The sequence below is a fragment of the Alosa pseudoharengus genome, unplaced genomic scaffold (assembly GCF_046254945.1).
Source record: "Alosa pseudoharengus isolate Yale_2024_CS ecotype anadromous, Long Island Sound unplaced genomic scaffold, YU_APseudo_1.1 YU_APseudo_1.1_scf_19, whole genome shotgun sequence".
NCBI lineage: Eukaryota > Metazoa > Chordata > Actinopteri > Clupeiformes > Clupeidae > Alosa > Alosa pseudoharengus.
Window position 1 is genome coordinate 13319586 of NW_027468657.1, and position 20341 is coordinate 13339926.

The 20341-nt window shown below is 42.7% G+C and overlaps 2 protein-coding genes across 2 annotated transcripts in view; one reads left to right on the top strand and one right to left on the bottom strand.

Moving 5' to 3' along the window:
• atp7a (ATPase copper transporting alpha) overlaps positions 1–14936 on the bottom strand; it is a 31629-nt gene extending 16693 nt beyond the window's left edge. The window contains exons 1-9 of the mRNA XM_076291734.1: positions 14581–14936; positions 13361–13479; positions 10995–11520; positions 9994–10764; positions 6341–6574; positions 5858–6021; positions 5030–5191; positions 4850–4926; positions 3546–3768 (exon numbers count right to left, since the gene is read on the bottom strand). Coding sequence (XP_076147849.1) covers positions 3546–3768; positions 4850–4926; positions 5030–5191; positions 5858–6021; positions 6341–6574; positions 9994–10764; positions 10995–11520; positions 13361–13474 — 2271 coding nt within the window. The 5' untranslated portion in view covers positions 13475–13479; positions 14581–14936. The remainder of the gene's footprint in view (positions 1–3545; positions 3769–4849; positions 4927–5029; positions 5192–5857; positions 6022–6340; positions 6575–9993; positions 10765–10994; positions 11521–13360; positions 13480–14580) is intronic.
• Positions 14937–20179: 5243 nt separating this feature from the next.
• fbxl3l (F-box and leucine-rich repeat protein 3, like) overlaps positions 20180–20341 on the top strand; it is a 4744-nt gene continuing 4582 nt past the window's right edge. Inside the window, exon 1 of the mRNA XM_076291735.1 lies at positions 20180–20341. This exon is cut by the window's right edge and continues 52 nt beyond it. The gene's annotated coding sequence lies outside the window, so the exon portion shown is untranslated.

Below are 20341 nucleotides of genomic sequence, written 5' to 3' on the forward strand. Positions count from 1 at the left end.
AACGCTTCTAACCGCCGAGTTGGAAGCCTGGGCTTTTAGCTCAGTGGTTAGAGTGTTCAACTCCCACGCCGGTGTGTGTCGAGGTGGCGGGTTCGAGGGCCGTGTGCGGCGGACGAATTACGACCTCTGTTACACATGCACTGCTGAATGTCACAGTCCCCCAGCATGCACTACTGAATGTCACAGTCCCCCAGGTGCTAGTGTCCCTTATCACATTCTTATCTGTCATGTGTGGGGAACTAACACCTTACTGGAGATTTCCACCCTCAAGGGAGACATAAGCTAGACTGAAACTAATTAATCAATGTACACTGCATCTGTCTTTAACGTGACACAACAATGTGTTTACACTGCCTCTGTCTTTAACATGACACAACAATGTGTTTACACTGCATCTGTCTTTAACGTGACAGAATGTGTTTACACTGCATCTGTCTTTAACGTGACACAACAATGTGTTTACACTGCCTCTGGGTCATTCCGTGTCAAATCACCCAGTGGCTGGCAGGTCACCCTCTCCCAAAAAATCTGAAAAAAATCACAGGTGTTTGTAGACCAAACCTATGCATAAATCTTAAATAGTATATCTGTATCACTAATGGTTCCAAAACTACAGCCCTTTGAAGTTTCAAGTCATTTTAAGCATCGTGGTGAACAATCCTTTTTGTTCAACTTCCAACATTATTGGCTCTTTTGGTATTTCACACACATTAGTGAAACTATGTGAATAGAAGTACATTTTCCTGTTGAATTAAACAATCCAATCAAATCAGGTGTATCTTGTGTAATGTCCCCTCTGCAAAGCTCTGAAAATGGCTATAAATTCATTATGTGAAAAAACATCACCACCTTTGAGGGCTTGTCATTCAAAAAGTATGTGACACAAATTCATCAGATTTTTTTCCCACTCATGTATGGATTATAAGGTCATGTCCATGCATTAACTTTGGTTGTTAACATTATCATATTGTCAGAGCATTTTTATTAAATTGGGCTTGATTTTCAAAAAGCCTGTTTTCATCTTCTCATTTCACCACGTGGACAGTTAACAGGATTTTTTTTAATTTTACCATATATCATTCTGTATGTGAGGATCATCTGCCCAAAATGTCGGCATGTTGCTGAGTTTCTTCATTGAGATAAGATTTTTTAAAAATATTGTCTATAAATCCACTGAATTTGTACTGGATCTGCAGTACCACTTTGCACCACATGTGGTGCTCTTTTAATACAATGGAAGTCAATGGAAGAGTAAGAGAGTCACTTGTTTGCTGCACATATCTGATGAACTGAATTTTAGAAACCCATTGTTTGATTGTTTGTTAAAGCACTGATCTCCATCTTGATGCTCTTTGTCTATGTATCACAGAGGACTGCATCCCAAGCATATGACGATGAATATAGACTTTGCCTAACCAGCTGGCTAAAAATTATTAAAGTGCTCACATAGGCACTGATAGGTTGAAGCTGGTGTAGAAAACTCATTACAAAGATGGTAATTATGCTAAATCCTCTTGCTGCATGTATGATGACCAGTCAGTCTTATGTGTGTATAATTTACTTGATCAGTTTATTTTCTCTAAATAAGATTTATGTATGAGTAGTATGTTGTTCATGTTGCAATAATTATTTGGACCAATTCAACTATGAACTGTGTGTTTAGATTGGATATGTGCAGCAAACAAGTGACTCTCTTACTCTTCCATTGACTTCCATTGTATTAAAAGAGCACCACATGTGGTGCAAAGTGGTACTGCAGATCCAGTACAAATTCTGTGGATTTATAGACAATATTTAAACAAAATCTTATCTCAATGAAGAAACTCAGCAACAAGCCCAAATTTTGGGCAGATGATCCTCACATACAGAATGATATATGGTAAAATTAAAAAAAATCCTGTTAACTGTCCACGTGGTGAAATGAGAAGATGAAAACAGGCTTTTTGAAAATCAAGCCCAATTTTAAAAAAATGCTCTGAAAATATGAAAATGATAACAACCAAAGTTAATGCATGGACAGAACCTTATAATTCATATATGTGTAGGAAAAAAATCTGATGAATTTGTGTCACATACTTTTTGAATGAGAAGCCCTCAAAGGTGATGATGTCTTTTCACATTATGAATTTATAGCCATTTTCAGAGCTTTGCAGAGGGGAAAGTATACAAGATACGTCTGATCCGATTGGATTTTTTAATTCAACAGGAAAATTTACTTCTAATCACATAGTTTCAATAATGTGTGTGAAATACCAAAAGAGCCAATAATGCTGGAAGTTGAACAAAAAGGATTGTTCACCACAATGCTTAAAATGACTTGAAGTTTCAAAGGGCTGTAGTTTTGCAACAATTAGTTATACAGATATACTATTTAAGATCTATGCATGGATTTGGTCTACAAACACCTGTGATTTTTTTCAGATTTTTTCGGAGAGGGTCACCTGCCAAATTGCGCTGAAATTGGGTGATTTCACACGGAATGACCCCTCTGTCTTTAACATGACACAACAATGTGTTTACACTGCATCTGTCTTTAACGTGACAGAATGTGTTTACACTGCATCTGTCTTTAACATGACACAACAATGTGTTTACACTGCCTCTGTCTTTAACATGACACAACAATGTGTTTACACTGCCTCTGTCTTTAACATGACACAATGTGTTTACACTGCATCTGTCTTTAACGTGACAGAATGTGTTTACACTGCATCTGTCTTTAACATGACACAACAATGTGTTTACACTGCATCTGTCTTTAACATGACACAACAATGTGTTTACACTGCATCTGTCTTTAACATGACACAACAATGTGTTTACACTGCATCTGTCTTTAACATGACACAACAATGTGTTTACACTGCCTCTGTCTTTAACGTGACACAACAATGTGTTTACACTGCATCTGTCTTTAACATGACACAATGTGTTTATCCATTTGTTTTTCTATGTATATGCTCTACATTTGCTCTAGAATAGAAGTGAAGGGTAAAAAAATACTTCCTCTTTTGTTACTGGCCGCAACACACCAACAAAGCACTGCCGGAATAAACTGATACACTGATTCTAAAGGAATTCTATGGCTAACAATAGCAGGACATCAGACAGGCAACTGAAAAATGCTTCTAAAATGGCTCTTGTGTAAATTCCCAGTTAGTCCATTGTTCTGGTGCAGGGTTGTTTATATTTGAGGTCAACAGCCTAAAAACAACACTTCTGCCTTCTCTGTTTCTGAAGCACATTACTGATTCCTTCGGGATAGAGTATGCCTCAGCCCAAGCCACTTTGTTGGTTTTCCACTGACATATTTTCCCATGTTTTGAAGTATATATACCAAATGGTCAGATAGGAGGACCATGAGGAGCATTTTACCAGTGTACTGGTACCAAGTACTGAATTAAAATTGGAGACTGCACCTTCGACAAGGCCCCTCCCACCCCCACCACCCCCCAACAGACACACACACACACACTCTCTCACGCACACACTCTCTCACACACACACACACGCACACGCACACGCACACACACGAGTGCCCCCACCTGCACGGGCACACAGAAGAGGAAGGAGAGCAGGTTCATGATGGACAGGCCAGGCATCAGTTGATGCTCCAGGTACATGTGCTGGTGCGCGTGCTGCCGCTCTTCGGGCGTGGCGTTGTGGTGGTGCGCCGAGCTGATCTGTTGGTCCGCCACGATCATGTAGATCATCATGCCCATAACGGGCACGCAGAACACCAGGCTCACCAGGAACGACCTCCTCCACCTGAGACAGCAAGGCAGAGGGCATTCACACATCGCTTCAAATGGGATCAAATCTTAAGCCAAACTAGATAGATAGATAGATAGATAGATACTTTATTGATCCCCAGGGGAAACTCAAGGTCTCAGCAGCATACAGACAACACATACACATTCTTTAACAGCAGAAAAAGTAATTAAAGTATATAATATAAAAACACAACTAAGCAATAAGGACAGTAGAAGATAAAGAATATACTAAATATACTAAAATACAAATTATACTAAATAACTAACACTTAATCTAAATCAGTTCTAAAAACAGTATCCACATAGTGGTGATTAATCAATCAGAGGCGCTTGCAATGGCTGAGGCAGGGACAGTTAGCTAACAAAACTACAAGCCTGAATAGCACAAATTGCTTTTTCAAATGTCACAACACAGCATATATGGTGATTTTTATTGTAACTTTGATCTAACAAATATGGCTCTCCTGCTTTTTGTTATAGTGGTCTTGAGAGTTAGTGTTTCAAATCGTCTGATAAAGTTCAAGGGATATGTTTCTTTTCAACAAAAAGTAAATGTAACAGATGAAAATGCTGAGTTTACAGCTGAGGTGTAAAACAATGATATCAGATCAAATGTGGGGATGCACTGATGTATTGCCAAATATTGGTATCGGTTATGCTGCATCAATTCTGCACTAGGCAAGTTGTGCTATGAAATGAAATGGTTCAGTTTTTATGAATATTTTTTGTGTGAGCATATCAGTGAATACCCCTGACCACTCGGTGAGTTTCACGTCTTAGTAAACGAAAGTTTAATGCGTTTTAGGAAGGATTGTTCCAGTGCACCTATGCAGCGTTGTGGAGGTGTGGGGGGGGGGGGGCGCTACCACAGAAACCGAAAATTCTTGGGCCAGCAGCATGTGTCCAAATTTCAATCTTAACCGTTCTATTTCATCAGAATTTCACAACCGGTGCATCCCTGATAAAATGTACACATTTTACACACAGACACATATTTCCTAATAGACTGTTTTATCAATTACAATTACAGACAGTTCATCAAATTCATGCAGAGGGGGTGAGGTGTGCTAGCTTACTGCTGTATCTCCCGACTGTGATCCAGGTGATTAGCTGAGCGATCCCTCTTCACTAGTGATGCTTCAAAGCCCAAATTCTGTTAAAAAAAAAAAAAGAATGATGTTATAATCCCAACCTGCCTTCGAAAAAAGACCAAACATCAAAAACAAACATTTATACAAACAAGCACTGATGTTTACCTCAATCAGCCTGATGAGATCACGGGGTCCTGTTACCTCCGGGTCATACTTGATGTGGGCTTTGTTGGTTGCCAGGGCAACGGAGGCGTAAACGACGCCCTTCTGTTTCGTGAGGTTGGACTCAATCTTGTGCACACAGGAGGCACACGTCATGCCTCGCACCTGTCACAGAGACAACGCGGTAAAGGTTCAGACAGTGCCAGGCCGCTTTGTGAGAGGTGGCCAGGCAGGTTTCCCTGCCATCTATTCAAGGCACATAAGCCAGTCCAACAACTGCTATTCTTGTTATTTTTAAGCTTGCGTGTTGGATAACAGTACTTGTGTTTGACACTTTAACAGGCAGGTTGAACAAATGCGAGGCACAAAGAGTAGTTTGTGATAATTACTCAGTGACCATCTCCACAACACTAGATTGTTCAGCAAATGCAGTGGATTTTACAAAGTTTGTTCTTTCATGTCAAACTGTTATAACATTTCGGTAGATTATTCATCAATAACCAATACGGTGATCATATTGCCTCAGGGGCATTAGGGTCTCATCCTATTCCATCACTTCTCTGCATCTTCCCCCTCTTTCTTAACACAATCTGTCCATCTTCTCCCAAGGGCACAATAGTGGAAGCCGGGAATCGAACCCACAACTTTCAGGCTCTTGCACGCTAGCCCAGCTCCTCAACCACTACACTTAGTGCACGACCAATTCCCCATTTCCACAGCCCTCTCATGTGCTGTCACTCTCTCTTCCCCTACTTTTCCCCTTTCCTGCCCCCCCCCCCTCATCTTTATAGTCTAGTCGCATGTCTTTCATCCTCTCTCAACCCTACTCACCACCAGCTCCAGCGAGCCATCCGAGCCGTCGTAGTTCTCCATCACCGAGGCGGTGAAGCCCAGCTCCCTGATGCACTCGGCTATCTTCAGCGGGTCGATGACACTGGGGTTGAAGCGAACCTCTGCTTTGCTGGCCATCAGAGCCACCAGCACGGAATGCACTCCTGTACACAGACGAGAGCACAGGCAGCGCTGTTAGCAAAGCATGGCTGAGCATGACCACATAGTTCAACTGATGGTCTGATTTTATTTTAACGTCCCCAGTTTTATTGCAGTTGGGCCATCAATTAACAACAAGCACACCATCTGTTGGCACAACCAGAGTTATGGTTGTGATTATGGTCAGTCTTGATCCGTCAACAAGCGGTTAACAATAAGCCTCAGGGCAGCTTTAACACCAATTAAAACAGATGAAACAAGCCATTTAGGGCCTTGAAGAAGTACAAGAGACTCGAGAAAGGGATCTGTCGCCGTGGAAACTACCGTGCTCATTTTTGAGGTTCCTTTCGATGTTGGCCACGCAGGACGCACAGGTCATTCCCCCGACCTGGATGAAGCATTTGGAGTACGTCTGGGCGGTTCCGTTGGCCGGCCCTAGTTCCGAGTCCTCCTCCGTCTCCCTCTCTTTCCCGCTGCCGGAGGACGGAGACAGGGCCTGGCTGCGCAGGGACGGAGGGCTGCTGGAGCTGGCGGGCCTGGGCACCAGGGAATTGGTCTCTGTCAAGTAGAAACAGCCCTGTTGTGTAACTGACATTTAATGAAGACTCACTGACCTGGATATTATGCACTTTGCTATAGACCCTTTCAACAAGAAAAACAAAAACAATGCTTGAACGTTCTATTTTGTTCCCAATCTACTTCCTCTGCATTAAGATGACATATGGAATGTTAAAACTTTCTTGAATTTCCCCTTGGGGATCAATAAAGTATCTATCTATCTATCTATCTATCTATCTATCTATCTATCTATCTAAAACGGAAGCCTTGTGGGAACAACCATGATGCTGATAATGGAACTCTTGAAAGGGTCTATAGGGAGGCTGGAGACACAGTCAGCAATGTAATGAATCAATAGAAAGCCATGAGCTTGGGAAACTTCAATGTAGTGTTGTCACGATACCAAAATTATGACTTCGATACGATACCTGCCATAAATATCACGATGCTTGATACTAAAACGATACTACGGCGAAATCCTAAGATATCTGGAGAAGAAAGGACTCATACCTCCTCCAAGTGTATTGAGTCATTTGTGTTAAATTTGGTGCACTTTTGTAGGTCAATTCTGGGTTCTAAACTTCCTACATAATTATAATTTTTTTTATAGTCAGTAAAATAGTAGGCCTACTTTGTGTGATTAAGTCCTTTATTGTTTGTTATAGTTCATTTACATTGTGTTGTGTTTTGGCAATAAAGTAGCTTTAAATAGCCAAACTAGGCTAGATCAAGGTCAGTGTTAAAATTACTGCATGCAAATCACTGAATGCTATGCAGAGGGGCCTAATCTTTAGGCCATCTGATGTACAGTATAGGCTACCCTAGGCCTTCCCGTGTTCATGGGATTTCTTTGACAGTTGCAAAGGGGAAAATGTGAGGATAGTCTTCTTTGCGCCCAGTGTACAAGTACGACGTTCTAACCACTCAGGTCTTCGTCAGATAGGCCTACACCATCACCTGTTGCAATATATCTGTGTGCATTCCTACATTACGTCTATTTCTTTGATAACATGATTTGCTACCACGTATAAGCCGCTATTATTAGGACTCAACACATTTGGTGGTATTATGCTGTGGGCTTTAATTAGCGCATTTCGGGTAGCCTATCCTACATCTGCACAATAATTATTGAACAAATTGCAGTCTACATGCCATGACAAATATTACCTGTAGTAGGCTACTGACCGAACATGAAATAGATCGTTTACAAGTTATGGTAATGTTATTCTGGCGTGAACATTGCGCTTTCATCACGTTAGCACCCTATGATTACAGCTCGTTATGTCTCCTCAAAATGATTACAGCTCGTTATGTCCTATTTTTTACAGTCTATGGTTATGTCTCGTCAAAATTCATGGATGAAGGAAGGTTCGCTTTATCCCAGATAACCATACTCGTTTTCGCTAGACTAAAACATAAGAAAAGAACTTGGCACTAACCATGTAGTCGTGTTCTCTATAGCATATTCGTTAACCTGTCTTTCTTTGAACTCTTTAAAAATGTTGGGATATGTCTGCGAGGTGTTTAGCCAAGTTCCATGCGTAGCCTACTGCTTTTAAATTACTTTGTGTACCTGATGGCTTGCCTTCACTATTCGCGATGTATCCGAAATAGTTGCCGATTTCACTGCACCTTTTGTTTTATCCTCAAGGCCTAGAACTGTCGGCAAAGAACTATGTTGACGTTGGCTGCGCACTCACTCACTCAGAGCTGCCTGCTTGACACGCCCACTTGCCTAGATGTGTGCAAGGAGCAGTGAGAGCAGCAGTTCACACAGACACAGAATGTTATTATTTTAATAAAGTATCGATTCTAAAAACGTCTGAAATCGTATCGTTTTTTGCGTGAAGGCATCGCTATACCTTTTTAGTATCGATACACCGTGCAACACTACTTCAATGAACTGTTTTGAAAGAGTCTGTTACAGGAAACTGTATAGATAACGACAGAAAGGAATGAAAGATCAGGACAAAGTCCAGCCGATCTCATCAAGCTTCATAAATGCTTAGCTATGAATCATCAGATACCAAAATTAGCACAATGTTCTTCCTTATTTTTAATTAGCAAATTTAATGTAAAGTTTCATTGCTACTCTGATGACCCTGCCCTACCAAACGACCCCTCTTAAGTCTTTAAAGTAGAGGAAATGTCAGGAAATGGTTGTGTAAGAATTGTTCTACTGTTAAATGCTGATAAAACAGAATTCTTGGTAGTGAGACCAGCCAAATGCAGAACCATGTATGAAAAAGTGAATGTCAAAGTTGATGACCGTACCATTACTGAAAGCCCAACTGTCATCATTCTTGACTCCTATCTTACAGTCCAGTCTCACATTAAGGCCAGGACTTATCACCAGGACTGCATTTTACCTATATTGCCAAAATAAGATCCGTTTTGACATTGAGGGATGCGGACACACTGATTCATGCATTTGTATCCTCAAGGCTGGATTACTGTAATGCACTGTTGTCTGGTCTTCCTGCCTGTGTAACGAGAAGTCTCCTGCTTGTTCAGAATGCTGCAGCTAAGAGTTCTGACAAAAACTAAGAAATGTAATCACATAAATCCTGTTAGAATTTCTCTTCATTGACTACCTATTCAAGCAAGGGCTGATTATAATATTCTTAACTTACAAAGCTTTAAACGGTCTTGCACCCTCTTATTCGTCAGATCTCATTATCCCCTATTGACCCTTTCAAGAGAGTTCCATTATCAGCATCATAGTTGGCCCCACAAGGCTTCCGTTTTAATATTCCACATGTTATCTTAATGCAGAGGAAGTAGTTTGGGAACCAAATAGAATGTTCAAGCATTGTTTTTGTTTTTGTTGTTGAAAGGGTCTATACTCGTGCTCGCCCTCGCCGATCCCTGGATGCTGGTCTCCTGACTCTCCCATCCGTTAAAAAGAGATCAACTGGTCACAGAGGTTTTGCTTTCCGGGCACCCTCACTTTGGAATAGCCTTCCACGTCATGTCAGGGAAGCAAGCTCTGTAACCCCTTTTAAATCCAGTCTGAATTTTTTTTTTTTTTTTAACACTACGGCCCGGTTTTAAACTTATAATACCACTTTGTCTATTCTTTGCCCATTTTCACATATTATAACTATTATTTTAGTATACTTTACAGTTATCAGTGTTTATTTTTATGTTTAATTAAATTATTTATGCTTTATTTTATTTTATGTTTTACTATATTTTATCCTATACATTCAATATATATATTTTTTTTTTTTTTTTTTTACTGATTTTTACTATTTTTATTTTATTTTACTTTACTTTTATTTTTATCCATTTCTTCATTTTATCAAATGTGTTGCTCATTTGATTGTACCAAGTGTTCTGAAACCATGGTCAATGGCGATACTGCACTTTAAATAACAATACATTGAATTGAATTGAATTGAATTGAATTGAATTACCTGGCAAGAAGGCATCAAAGCCCATGTCCTCTATGGCTTCCCTTATCTCCTCCGGCGAGGTCACCAGCGGGTCATACTCAAAGGTGCCCTGGTGTTCGGCCAGCGACACCTTGGCCGTCCTCACCCCTTTCTTCTGCGAGATAATGCCCTCGATGCTCTGAACGCAGGAGTTGCAGGTCATGCCCTCGATGTGGATCTCCGCCACGGACACCAGGGGCTGGAGGAGGCTGGTGTCCGGGGAAGAGAGCGGGTGCTGGGGCTGGCGGAGGCTGGCGTCCGGTGGGCACAGTGGGGCAGGGGGAAGAGGGGAGGCGGACGCTGAGCCGGTGGGGGTCGGCCTCGGGTCTCCGTTGACCGCTTGAGTTCGGAACTTGCCGGGCGGAAGGGCCTCGATGGCCCGCTGTAGCGCCGCCACAGTAACCGCTCTGGGGTCATGCTGGATGGTGGCCTGTTCCGTCTCCAGGGAAACTACCACTGAGGTGACGCCAAGCAGCTTGCCGATGTTGTCCTGGATGTTGGTCACACAGGACTGGCAGTGCATGCCCGTGACCCTCAGCAGGTTGGTGACCTCTGCAGGCTGGGCCACAGCGCCCCCCTCAGGCACAGTGGCACTCACCAAGCGCTCCATTTCACTAGCAGACAGCTGCAATGGCCGAGGCTTTGACTTGACAAAGGCCTTGAAGCCAGCTACGGCTATCTGGCTGATGATCTCATCCACTGTGATAAGGTATGGCAGGTACAGTATTGTGGCCTCTTGGGACTCCAAACACACTGAAACAGCCAAATGAGAAGCATTAAAGGAAATGTAAGAACTGCCTAATGATCTTTATTTTCTAATGTATGTGGCACTCAATAGATACACGAGCGTATTGGAAAAAACAGTAAAAAAAAATACTTTTGAGTTTAACGTCAGACGAAGATTACACATTTCACACGAGTAACAGCCAACAAGTCCATGCTGGTGTTTTGTCTCATGTAGAAAACAAAAACTGACCAGTTACCTTTGATCTTCTCGACGCCATTGAGTTTGCCGATCTTCCCTTCGATGGTGGTGGTGCAGGAGAGACACACCATCCCCTCCACACGCATCCTCACCAGCTCCGCTCCCGAGGAGCGTGCCGCCGGCCCGTCCGGAGGGGGGCTGAGGGGGGACAGGGGGAACGTTGCGGAGTCTGGACTGGGTGTGGTGGCCGTGGCTGGCGATGCCAACTTACTCAACACCCCTCCGAGCTGCTCCGTCCCCGTGAGCGAGGGCACGTACGTGACCGAGATCCCCAGATCTTCGCCGGCCTCCCCGGCGCTCAGCACACCCTGGAGCTGGGACAGCGCCGCCAGCGCCTCCTGAAGCGAGTCCGCAGGCACGCCCGTGATGGGGAACATTTGTGTCTCCGTGGCAACAGGCGTTACTTCGGCATCAGCCGCTAGAATGCACTCGAAACCCATGTCGTCGATAGCTTCTGCTAGGGACTCGGGACTCTGAGATGCATGGTCAAAAACTACTGTGGCATTCTTTAGCTCTAGTGATACCTGTGGATTGTGACAAGAGACCACATATTGATCCAGTACATTTTAGAACTGTACAGTCAATACTACAGCACAACACTGGAAAATCCCTTGTGTTCACACAAGCAAATAACTCAGCAGCTACGAGAGCATATGGAGCCTTTAAAGTTGTGACACATACTATAAACCGAATCTTGCACAATGGATTTATGAACACTATTGTGACACTTCTACGTTATACGTCAGAACCACTGACGTTCTGGGAACAGAATCAACCCTTTGCTCTGAGCTCCACGCATGTGCTTGTGGATGAGGATCTCTCGCTCTCTCTCTCTGTCTCTGTCTCTGTCTCTGTCTCTCTCTGTCTCTCTCTCTCTCTCTCACTCTCTCTCACTCTCTCTCACTCTCTCTCCCTCTCCTCTCTCTCCTCTCTCCCTCTCCTCTCTCCCTCTCTCTCCCCCTCCCTCTCTCTCCCCCTCTCTCTCTCTCACTCTCTCTCTCTCCCTCTCCTCTCTCTCTCCCACTCCTCTCTCCCTCTCTCTCCCCTCCTCTCTCTCCCTCTCTCGCCCTCTCTCTCCCTCTCTCTCCCCTCCTCTCTCTCCCTCTCTCTCTCTCTCTCTCTCCCTCTCCTCTTTCTCTCTCTCTCTCACTCTCTCTCTCCCTCTCCTCTCTCTCCCTCTCCTCTCTCCCTCTCCTCTCTCCCTCTCTCTCACTCTCTCTCTCTCCCTCTCTCTCTCTCCCTCTCCTCTCTCCCTCTCCTCTCTCTCCCACTCTCTCTCCCCCTCTCTCTCTCCCCTTGTGATTTAACCATAGCATCACCTGACCTTTGAGCACAAAGCTACAAGTCAGGCCCTCAGTGCTCCAAGCATTCCTCTTTTCTGAGGTTTACTCAACTAAGAGGGGGTTTTAACATCTCAGAGCAAAATGCTCCTCCTCTAGTCATTTCAAGTCACTTTCTACAATGAAACTAGTCTACAATACAAAACTGCGCCACTCAACCACCCTCAGATGTGTAATAACATTTGTCTGGGATGTCAAAATCAATCTACCCAGCATAGTGCATGCCCAGTACTAAAAAGGCCAAGCCTCAATCAGATGAAGACTATTACATTATCTCCTTGTTCAACCCTTGCCTAGGGGCTTAGCTGCACAAGAAGGGAAAGGGCATGCCAAATTAACAAACAATATGAGGACATCTCAGGGCTAAACACATGAGTGCTTTTCCTCAATTGCCCCACTGCCCCGTGGGGTAGAGGGTAATTACACTCCTTATCTGTCTTTATAGCTCGGAGGTCTATAAAGTGTTCCTGCAGTAACATGCTGCATTGGCACAATGCTCCATGACACGTCGCCATGGTACCTGCTCGTTAACATCACCCGTGAGATCATGGACCACTGACGGTAGTGTTTTCACTGAAAAGCAGCCTAGGCTAAAAAAATTGCCGTTTGATTGTGTTTTAAAATCAAATTGATCATGCTAGGACTTAGAGACAATAGCCTTGTCTGTGTGACACAAGAAGAGGCTAACAAGGCTAAAAATATTCAATAGCTCTAAGCTATATGTCGACTGATTGTTAGAAAATACAGAGGGGTGAATGAGAGAATGAACAATGGTGGCCTGAGGGTTATGTGCCCTCTCGTCCCCAGCCAGTGCAACGCAATACAACACAATTCATTTCAGAGGACTGTGTTGGCTGTGTTAACCATCAGCTTTTCAGTAACCAAGGTGTACTTTTCAATGCTTTTTACGTATCAAACCACACCGCAAAACAATTAATATAAAAAAATGTACTGACATTTATTAATCTAAATCATTCCCTCCATGCATTAGTCATGGTTAAAAAAAATGCAATGAGGCCATTACCTGAATGTGGATTACTCCAGGAAGGCCCCCGATTCGCTGCTCAATGGACTGGACACAGGACCCACACGTCATGCCCTCTACCCCCAGGGTCACGCTTTTCACGTCTGTCTTCATTGTGCCTAGGGGTGAGCACCACAGAAATGAATATATTGTAAGAATTCAGCCACTCCTTTGCATAGAACAGCAGTATGGACAGGACGATTAACTCATCTATAAACTATGACAGGCAACTTAACACCTACCAGTATATGACCAAGACACCATAGTAAAATCTGAGTTAAAATCAACAGCAACAACAAATGTTGTTCCCATTTGTCCAACATTTGATGGAAATTTGATGGAAATGTATTAAGAGTAAACCCCTTGAGACCCCCTTGAACATGAGGCTGCCTGCACACATTGACACCCTGAACGGGCAGTCTAAACTCCTATCTTTGGGTCCAGAGCATCTGCACCCCTCATCCATCAGACAAAACACCTTAGTAGTGAAAGACCATCACACTTGGACTAAAATGAATGGCGCTGAACTACTATGACAAGAAGCTTTAAATATCCATACACGTGACTTAGAAGCTTCAAATATCCATACACGTGACAGTTTATACAATCCCACCATAAAACAAAAGGAAAGGGGAATTTAAATCAGGCATTTCATTGCTGTCATAGTAACGTTGACGTTACACCCTTCCGTTCATATCTCATTCGGCCATCTGCCCACAGGTTATTATTGCCAAAACGTGAGGTTCAAAACTTCTTATTTAACTGAACCTATGTTTAACCTCTTGCGTGTTGCTTGCACAGACCAGTACATGGCCGATTCAGGACAATCCAGAGTTGATACTAGGATGATACTCAATACTAATGATAGCAACTTTACTAACTGCGTACTTATCTTGTACTGTAACGTCAACGTTACATTTTCTAAACACGTTGTTTTTAAACAACCTACGCATTAATATCACGGACCAGTCAGCTTTAGAAATGTACAGTCAACTCAACTCTTTAGCTCAGATCAAGCAGCCAACGCTGAATTCGGCTGACCCCAGTTGATAAGTTGCCTGTCATACATTTTTGACAAGTTAACGTTAGCTACCACAGAAAAAACCACCATCAAAAGTTTATGTTAACAGAATCATGGATCTGTCATTGGTAAACACTGTTCAATAAAGGTAGTTGCTAGCTCTAAAATAACACTGGTGACAACAAAATTAACAACTTACCTTGTCAACGCGTGAAGTCAGATTATTACAAAACACACGAACGGACGATTTTGATGGCTGGCTAGCTAGCATTTACCAGAGAGCTGACATTAAACGTCGCCGCAAGTTACTTAGCTAGCAAGTTAGCAAGCTAGCTAACTTAATCTGACTACCTCACCATTTACACACTAAAGCTTCCGCAGCATGTTTCATAACAAATCCCATACTGGCCAATTAATCCCATCAGAGGAATGGGCAAGATGATAACTGTAAAGAAAACGTCCAATCTACTTGTTTTGTCTGATAAAACGGTTTCCAGATGATCAACAAATAGCAAGTAACATTAGCGCTTTCGCCCTCTCCTCCTCCAGCCCACTACTCTCCATTCAGTCGCGTGTTCAAGAAAGTCATCGAGCGAGCTCGCGACGCAATGTCTCCCTGCGCAATGACGTGGCAACGGCACCGGAGAAAATCCAGAGTCTTTCTTCCCCCGACATGACACATCAGGGGCGCTTCTAGAAAATTTGGGCCCTATGACAGACAATAATTCTGGGCTCCCTGTTAATATATAGTATTGTCGGGTGCTCTCTGGGGGCCCCCTGTCAGTCCTGGGCCCTTAGAATCCCCCCCCCCCCCCCAGTGGCGCCCTTGCCCCACATTAAAACAATTTTCGGATCTGTAGTGAAAACAATTAGATAGGCTATGGAACACATGTCACAATGTGTTGTAGTTGTAGTTGGTATCAGGTGTCAGGTCTTCAACTCACATGCCATTTAGAACAGTTGTTTTAAGAACACTTTAATTTTGTGAAATGTCATAGCTTAATAACTATAAATAAGTTTATGATGTCTTAGCCTAAGAGTCTGTTGTAATGTTTTCTGGCCTCTTTAATTAATTAAGGAATCAAATTATTCTCTGAGAAACTGCTAACTTCTGCTTTTTGATATGGATGAAAACAATCCTACAGTAGGCTAGTTATGTTTGATTTCTCAACACCATCCAACCCCTCAGACTGGGAGACAAGCTCTTGCAGATGGGTGTGGACGCTCACCTGGTAACCTGGATTACAGATTACCTGACGGAGCGACCACAGTTCGTCAGACTGAAGAACTGTCTCTCTGACACTGTGATCAGCAGCACCGGAGCACCACAGGGAACTGTGCTCTCTCCAGTCCTGTTCACCCTGTACACATCTGACTTCTGCTACAACACCGAGTCATGCCACATGCAGAAGTTTTCTGACGATACTGCAAGGGGTGTATCAGGGACGAGCAAGAGGAGGAGTACAGGAGCCTGGTGGAGGACTTTGTGCAATGGTGCAAACTCAATCACCTTCAACTCAACACTTCAAAGACCAAGGAGATGGTGGTGGATTTCCGCAGGTCTAAGCCCGCTCTGCTACCAGTCTCCATTGATGGGGTCAATGTGGAGGTGGTAAGCACCTACAAGTATCTGGGCACCTGGACAATAAACTGGACTGGTCAGCCAACACTGACGCACTCTACAAGAAAGGGCAGAGCAGGCTGTACTTCCTGAGGAGGCTGCGGTCCTTCAGTGTGTGCAGCAAGCTCCTCAGGATGTTCTACCAGTCTGCTGCCAGCGTCCTCTTCATGCAGTGGTATGCTGGGGAGGAAGCACAAAGAAGAAGGATGCTGGGCGACTTGACAGGCTGGTAAGGAAAGCTGGCTCTGTAGTGGGAGCTGAACTGGAGTGCATCACTTCAATATCTGACAAAAGGACAAACTGATCAACATCTTGGACAATGAATGTCATCCACTCTACAGCACTATTAAAAAGCAAAAGAGCTTGATCAGCTGGAGACTTCGCTCATGCCATGCACAACTGAAAGGCTGAGGAAGTAATTTGTCCTCAGGGCCATTGAACTGTAGCCTGACAAGCCAGATCCACATTAAAATGTAGAGTCTGGGCACTCACCGTTCGCAGTGCTCAGTCCGAGGGGCGGGATAATCGGTTGTCTTTCAAATTCCCTCTGTACGCAATAGGACAGCGATATGAGTCCCATGCGTTTTCCCACCAGCGGAGCTAGTGGGCTAGTTCAAACTTTTGCCAACTTAAAAAAAGCTTAACTCGTGTCACACTGTTCGCCAACAGCAACATCCATCTTCTTTGTTTTCAAGTAGCAGGGAATTCAAGCCAAACCGTTGCAACTCTGCCATCAATCATTATGTTAAGCCCGCCTAACGACTCTATACATGATTTGATTGGCCTGATAGAAGTTTAATTTTTCGTGCTCACAAGCCAACGGAGAGTTGCTAGACTAGCCCTGGAAGCAAATGTAATTTGCTGCCGCTATAGGGTGCGTCTAGATTTCTAGGCTAATTGAACTGTTCAGTGCTTCACTAAAGGGAAGAGGAGAGATAGACTTCTCTGCATAGTCTGTCTGCCTCTCCATGTTTTAGTACTGACTGCCCACTACTGCTTTACTACTGTTTTACTACTGTTTTACTACTGTCCACAGCCTAATGTTTTTACTACTGTTTTACTGCTACACTGTTTTTCATGCTATATTAGCACACATGACCAATGGCTTCTGCTACAATACTGAACGGCTGTAACCCTATTACCTCAACCTATTCTTGCACTGACATAGTTTTTTATATTACCTTGTCTACATTATGCTTTACTCTCTTATTTGTCCATATTATTTATGCTGGTCTCTAGACCTTATTCTTGCACTGTTGGACTACTTTTTGCACCTTCACCATGACACTCATTCTCTTGAGCACCTTACCATGCACAGAGAACTACAGGACTACTGTTGGACTACTTTTTGCACCTTCACCATGATATTCACTCTCTTGAGCACTTCACCATGCACACAGAACTACGGGCCAGTCCCGGCCCTGTCACTGCAAGCGTCTCATGCTTGATTACCCTCAAGCACACTGTGGATTTTTTTATTTAATTTATCTAGTATTTAGTTTTGTTAGTTTTTTTATCTACTGTCTCTATTGTACAGTGGAGTTTGTTTATATGTTTATACTTATATTTACCATTTCTGCTGTAAATTTTTGTTCATGTTGTGTGTGATGTCTGTATGCTACTGAGCATTCCCCTTGGGTATCAATAAAGTATCTATCTATCTATCTATCTATCTATCTATCTATCTATCTATCTATCTGTTTTAATAAGAAATAATGGCAGCCTAAAACAAAGGTGAAGAATTGGTGATAGCCTACTTGTAAAGCAAAGCTTTTAAGTTTTAACCATCACATGTTGTGAAGGTATAGCAAAAGGCCTCAGTTGTGTTTGGATGTCAGATTGGTTTACTGTTTTTATAGCCTAATGCAAATGGTTCACACACAAGTGGCATCCCATATCTTTCATCTGAGAAAAAAATACCTTTTTGAACAGTTTCTGATAATCAATGTTCAGACAAGAACAAAAAATAGGCCTACAAATCATTCATCTTGACTCAGAGCCCTCAGGTGATGTTTTCTTCCAATCAGACCACATAGGCTACCATTTATTTTATTGCTCAAATGAGAACACTAAGTACCATTTATTATTATTATTATTATTATTATTATTATTATTATTATTATTATTAATTTATTGCATTAACTATTTTTTTTCAGTACAGGCAGGTGGCTGACATGAGAATTCTTTTTTGCCTATTAAAGATCTGAAGTATCTATGGATGGCATTTCATTATTTTATAAAGCTTTTAAGAAAGGAAACACGCATTGACCTGATCTAAGAAAAGCACAAGTGGCATTACCTGAAAGAGGTATTTCACTTTTATTTTTTTAGACCCATCGTTTCCTAGCCTTGGGGTCGGGACCCCATTGTAATTCAAATGGGGTCGGCTGAGATATTGGGTAGCCTATCTTACAATTGACAAGTACATTACATAAAAATATATACATTAAATAAAAAATATATAAAATCTCTGATGATATCCAAGTTTAGCAACTAATCGGATTCTTCATTACAATCTAGCTATGTAAAAATTAGACATCCCACATGAGATCATCATAATGCTTGATCAACATTCCAAGCAAAGTAACAAAACAACCAGGCGAGTTAGTCAAACAAAGAAATTAGCTTGCTAGGACAGACATTTGGGGAAAATACCGCTCTCAGCTGGATGTTACAGCATGAGATGCGCTCTCTCACATTACATGAATGATTGGGGTCGCCAACGTTTTGTGACATCAAAATAGGGTCACCTGCCAGAAAAGGTTGGGAACCTGGGGTAGCCTAACCTCATCAATTCTACACATCTTTACTGCCCCCTGCTGGTTCAATAAGTCCACTGCTAGCTAGAGTAAACAGGAGTGTAATCATGGAAGTGTAGAAGTGTTATCAGTTGAATGACTGCGGCCCAAAGGTCAATGAAGAGTGAATTGTTCTAAAAAATCTGGGCCAACTGACATCCAACTTTGTCAGACACCCTGGTCCACAGATTTAGTCTTGCAATTAGACTACAGAGCAGCTAAACATTTGTTCTGGCCTGGCTATCTGTGTCCTATTCCAGGAATGTGTTTATTGTTGTAAATTGGCCATCATTATGTTGCTGCATTGTTTCAGGTCCCTCTTGCTCATCATCCTCTGTGTGTGTGTGTGTGTGTGTGTTTGTTTGTGTGTGTAGGCTGTGTGCGTGCAAGCATGCATGCATGTGTTTCAAAGCAGAGCAGGATGCAAGTTCATCCAGTAATTAATTGGGTTATCCTTGCTTATGATAACAAATAATATATCACACAACTGCACACAGGCAAATTGGCAGTATGAATAAATAGGCTTACATTAACCTAATGAGATTATTGTTATCAACAATTTATGTATAGAGACCTATGAGACATGTAGACATTTTTTCATGAAATATATTGGTTTGCAGGCTATGGTAGCGCAGTACAACACAACAATCACTTGAGAATGCCCAAAACCACACACACGTAGACTATGCATTATGATACCTACAAAATTGGTAGAATTTGGTAGAAAACTGGTAGAAAAATCTTGAATTTCCCCTTGGGGATCAATAAAGTATCTATCTATCTATCTATCTATCTAAATTGGGGTTTCACCCGTCTACATCCGTGGCACAGAGATGTGAACCCTCTGATCGACAAACAGCTTTGCTTTCTATCATCTCGGGTGACTGATTAGCCTCGGCTTTGGGAGCCGGTTTCTATGACGTCTCTCTTGACACACTGACCTACTTTGCAATTGCATGTGCACTACCGCCCGCCCTCTGTCGCTACGCTCCATGGAATAGTAAACGAATAGTAAACCAATAGTAAACCCTAGCGATTTCATTTCGACGCCTATTTCAACTGTAAAGTCTATTTCAAATGTACAAAAAAAAACATTGTAAAAATACCATGCGAGTGGGGCAAAGGTTTTGAATGGCTGGTCTTGTTCTGTGAAGGGGTTATGAGGGTGAGTGCCCATATAATAAACGTTTCTAATCCACATCCAAAACTGCTATCGTATTTCATATGTGATTCATAAACCATGATTGTGGTGTAATAAACCCTGACCAGGGGAGACCCAATGTAGTTCAGCCAAATCCATGTTTTTCCCTATTCACGTGCCACTAGAATCCCCCGCCCTCCCTTTCCCGCGTCTGTTCTGTCTACCAAGCTGTTGAATAGCCTAGCTACTGCCGTCTTAGTTAACACCAGAGTTGGGCTTATTATGGGGCACGGCTGTTAGGTATTTGTGCGCTAACATTCAGGAAAGATCGACTGCGATGCCAACGGGAGTAAATGAGTAAACATAGGCTAGCCTACTACTCATAATAAGACCTTACGAT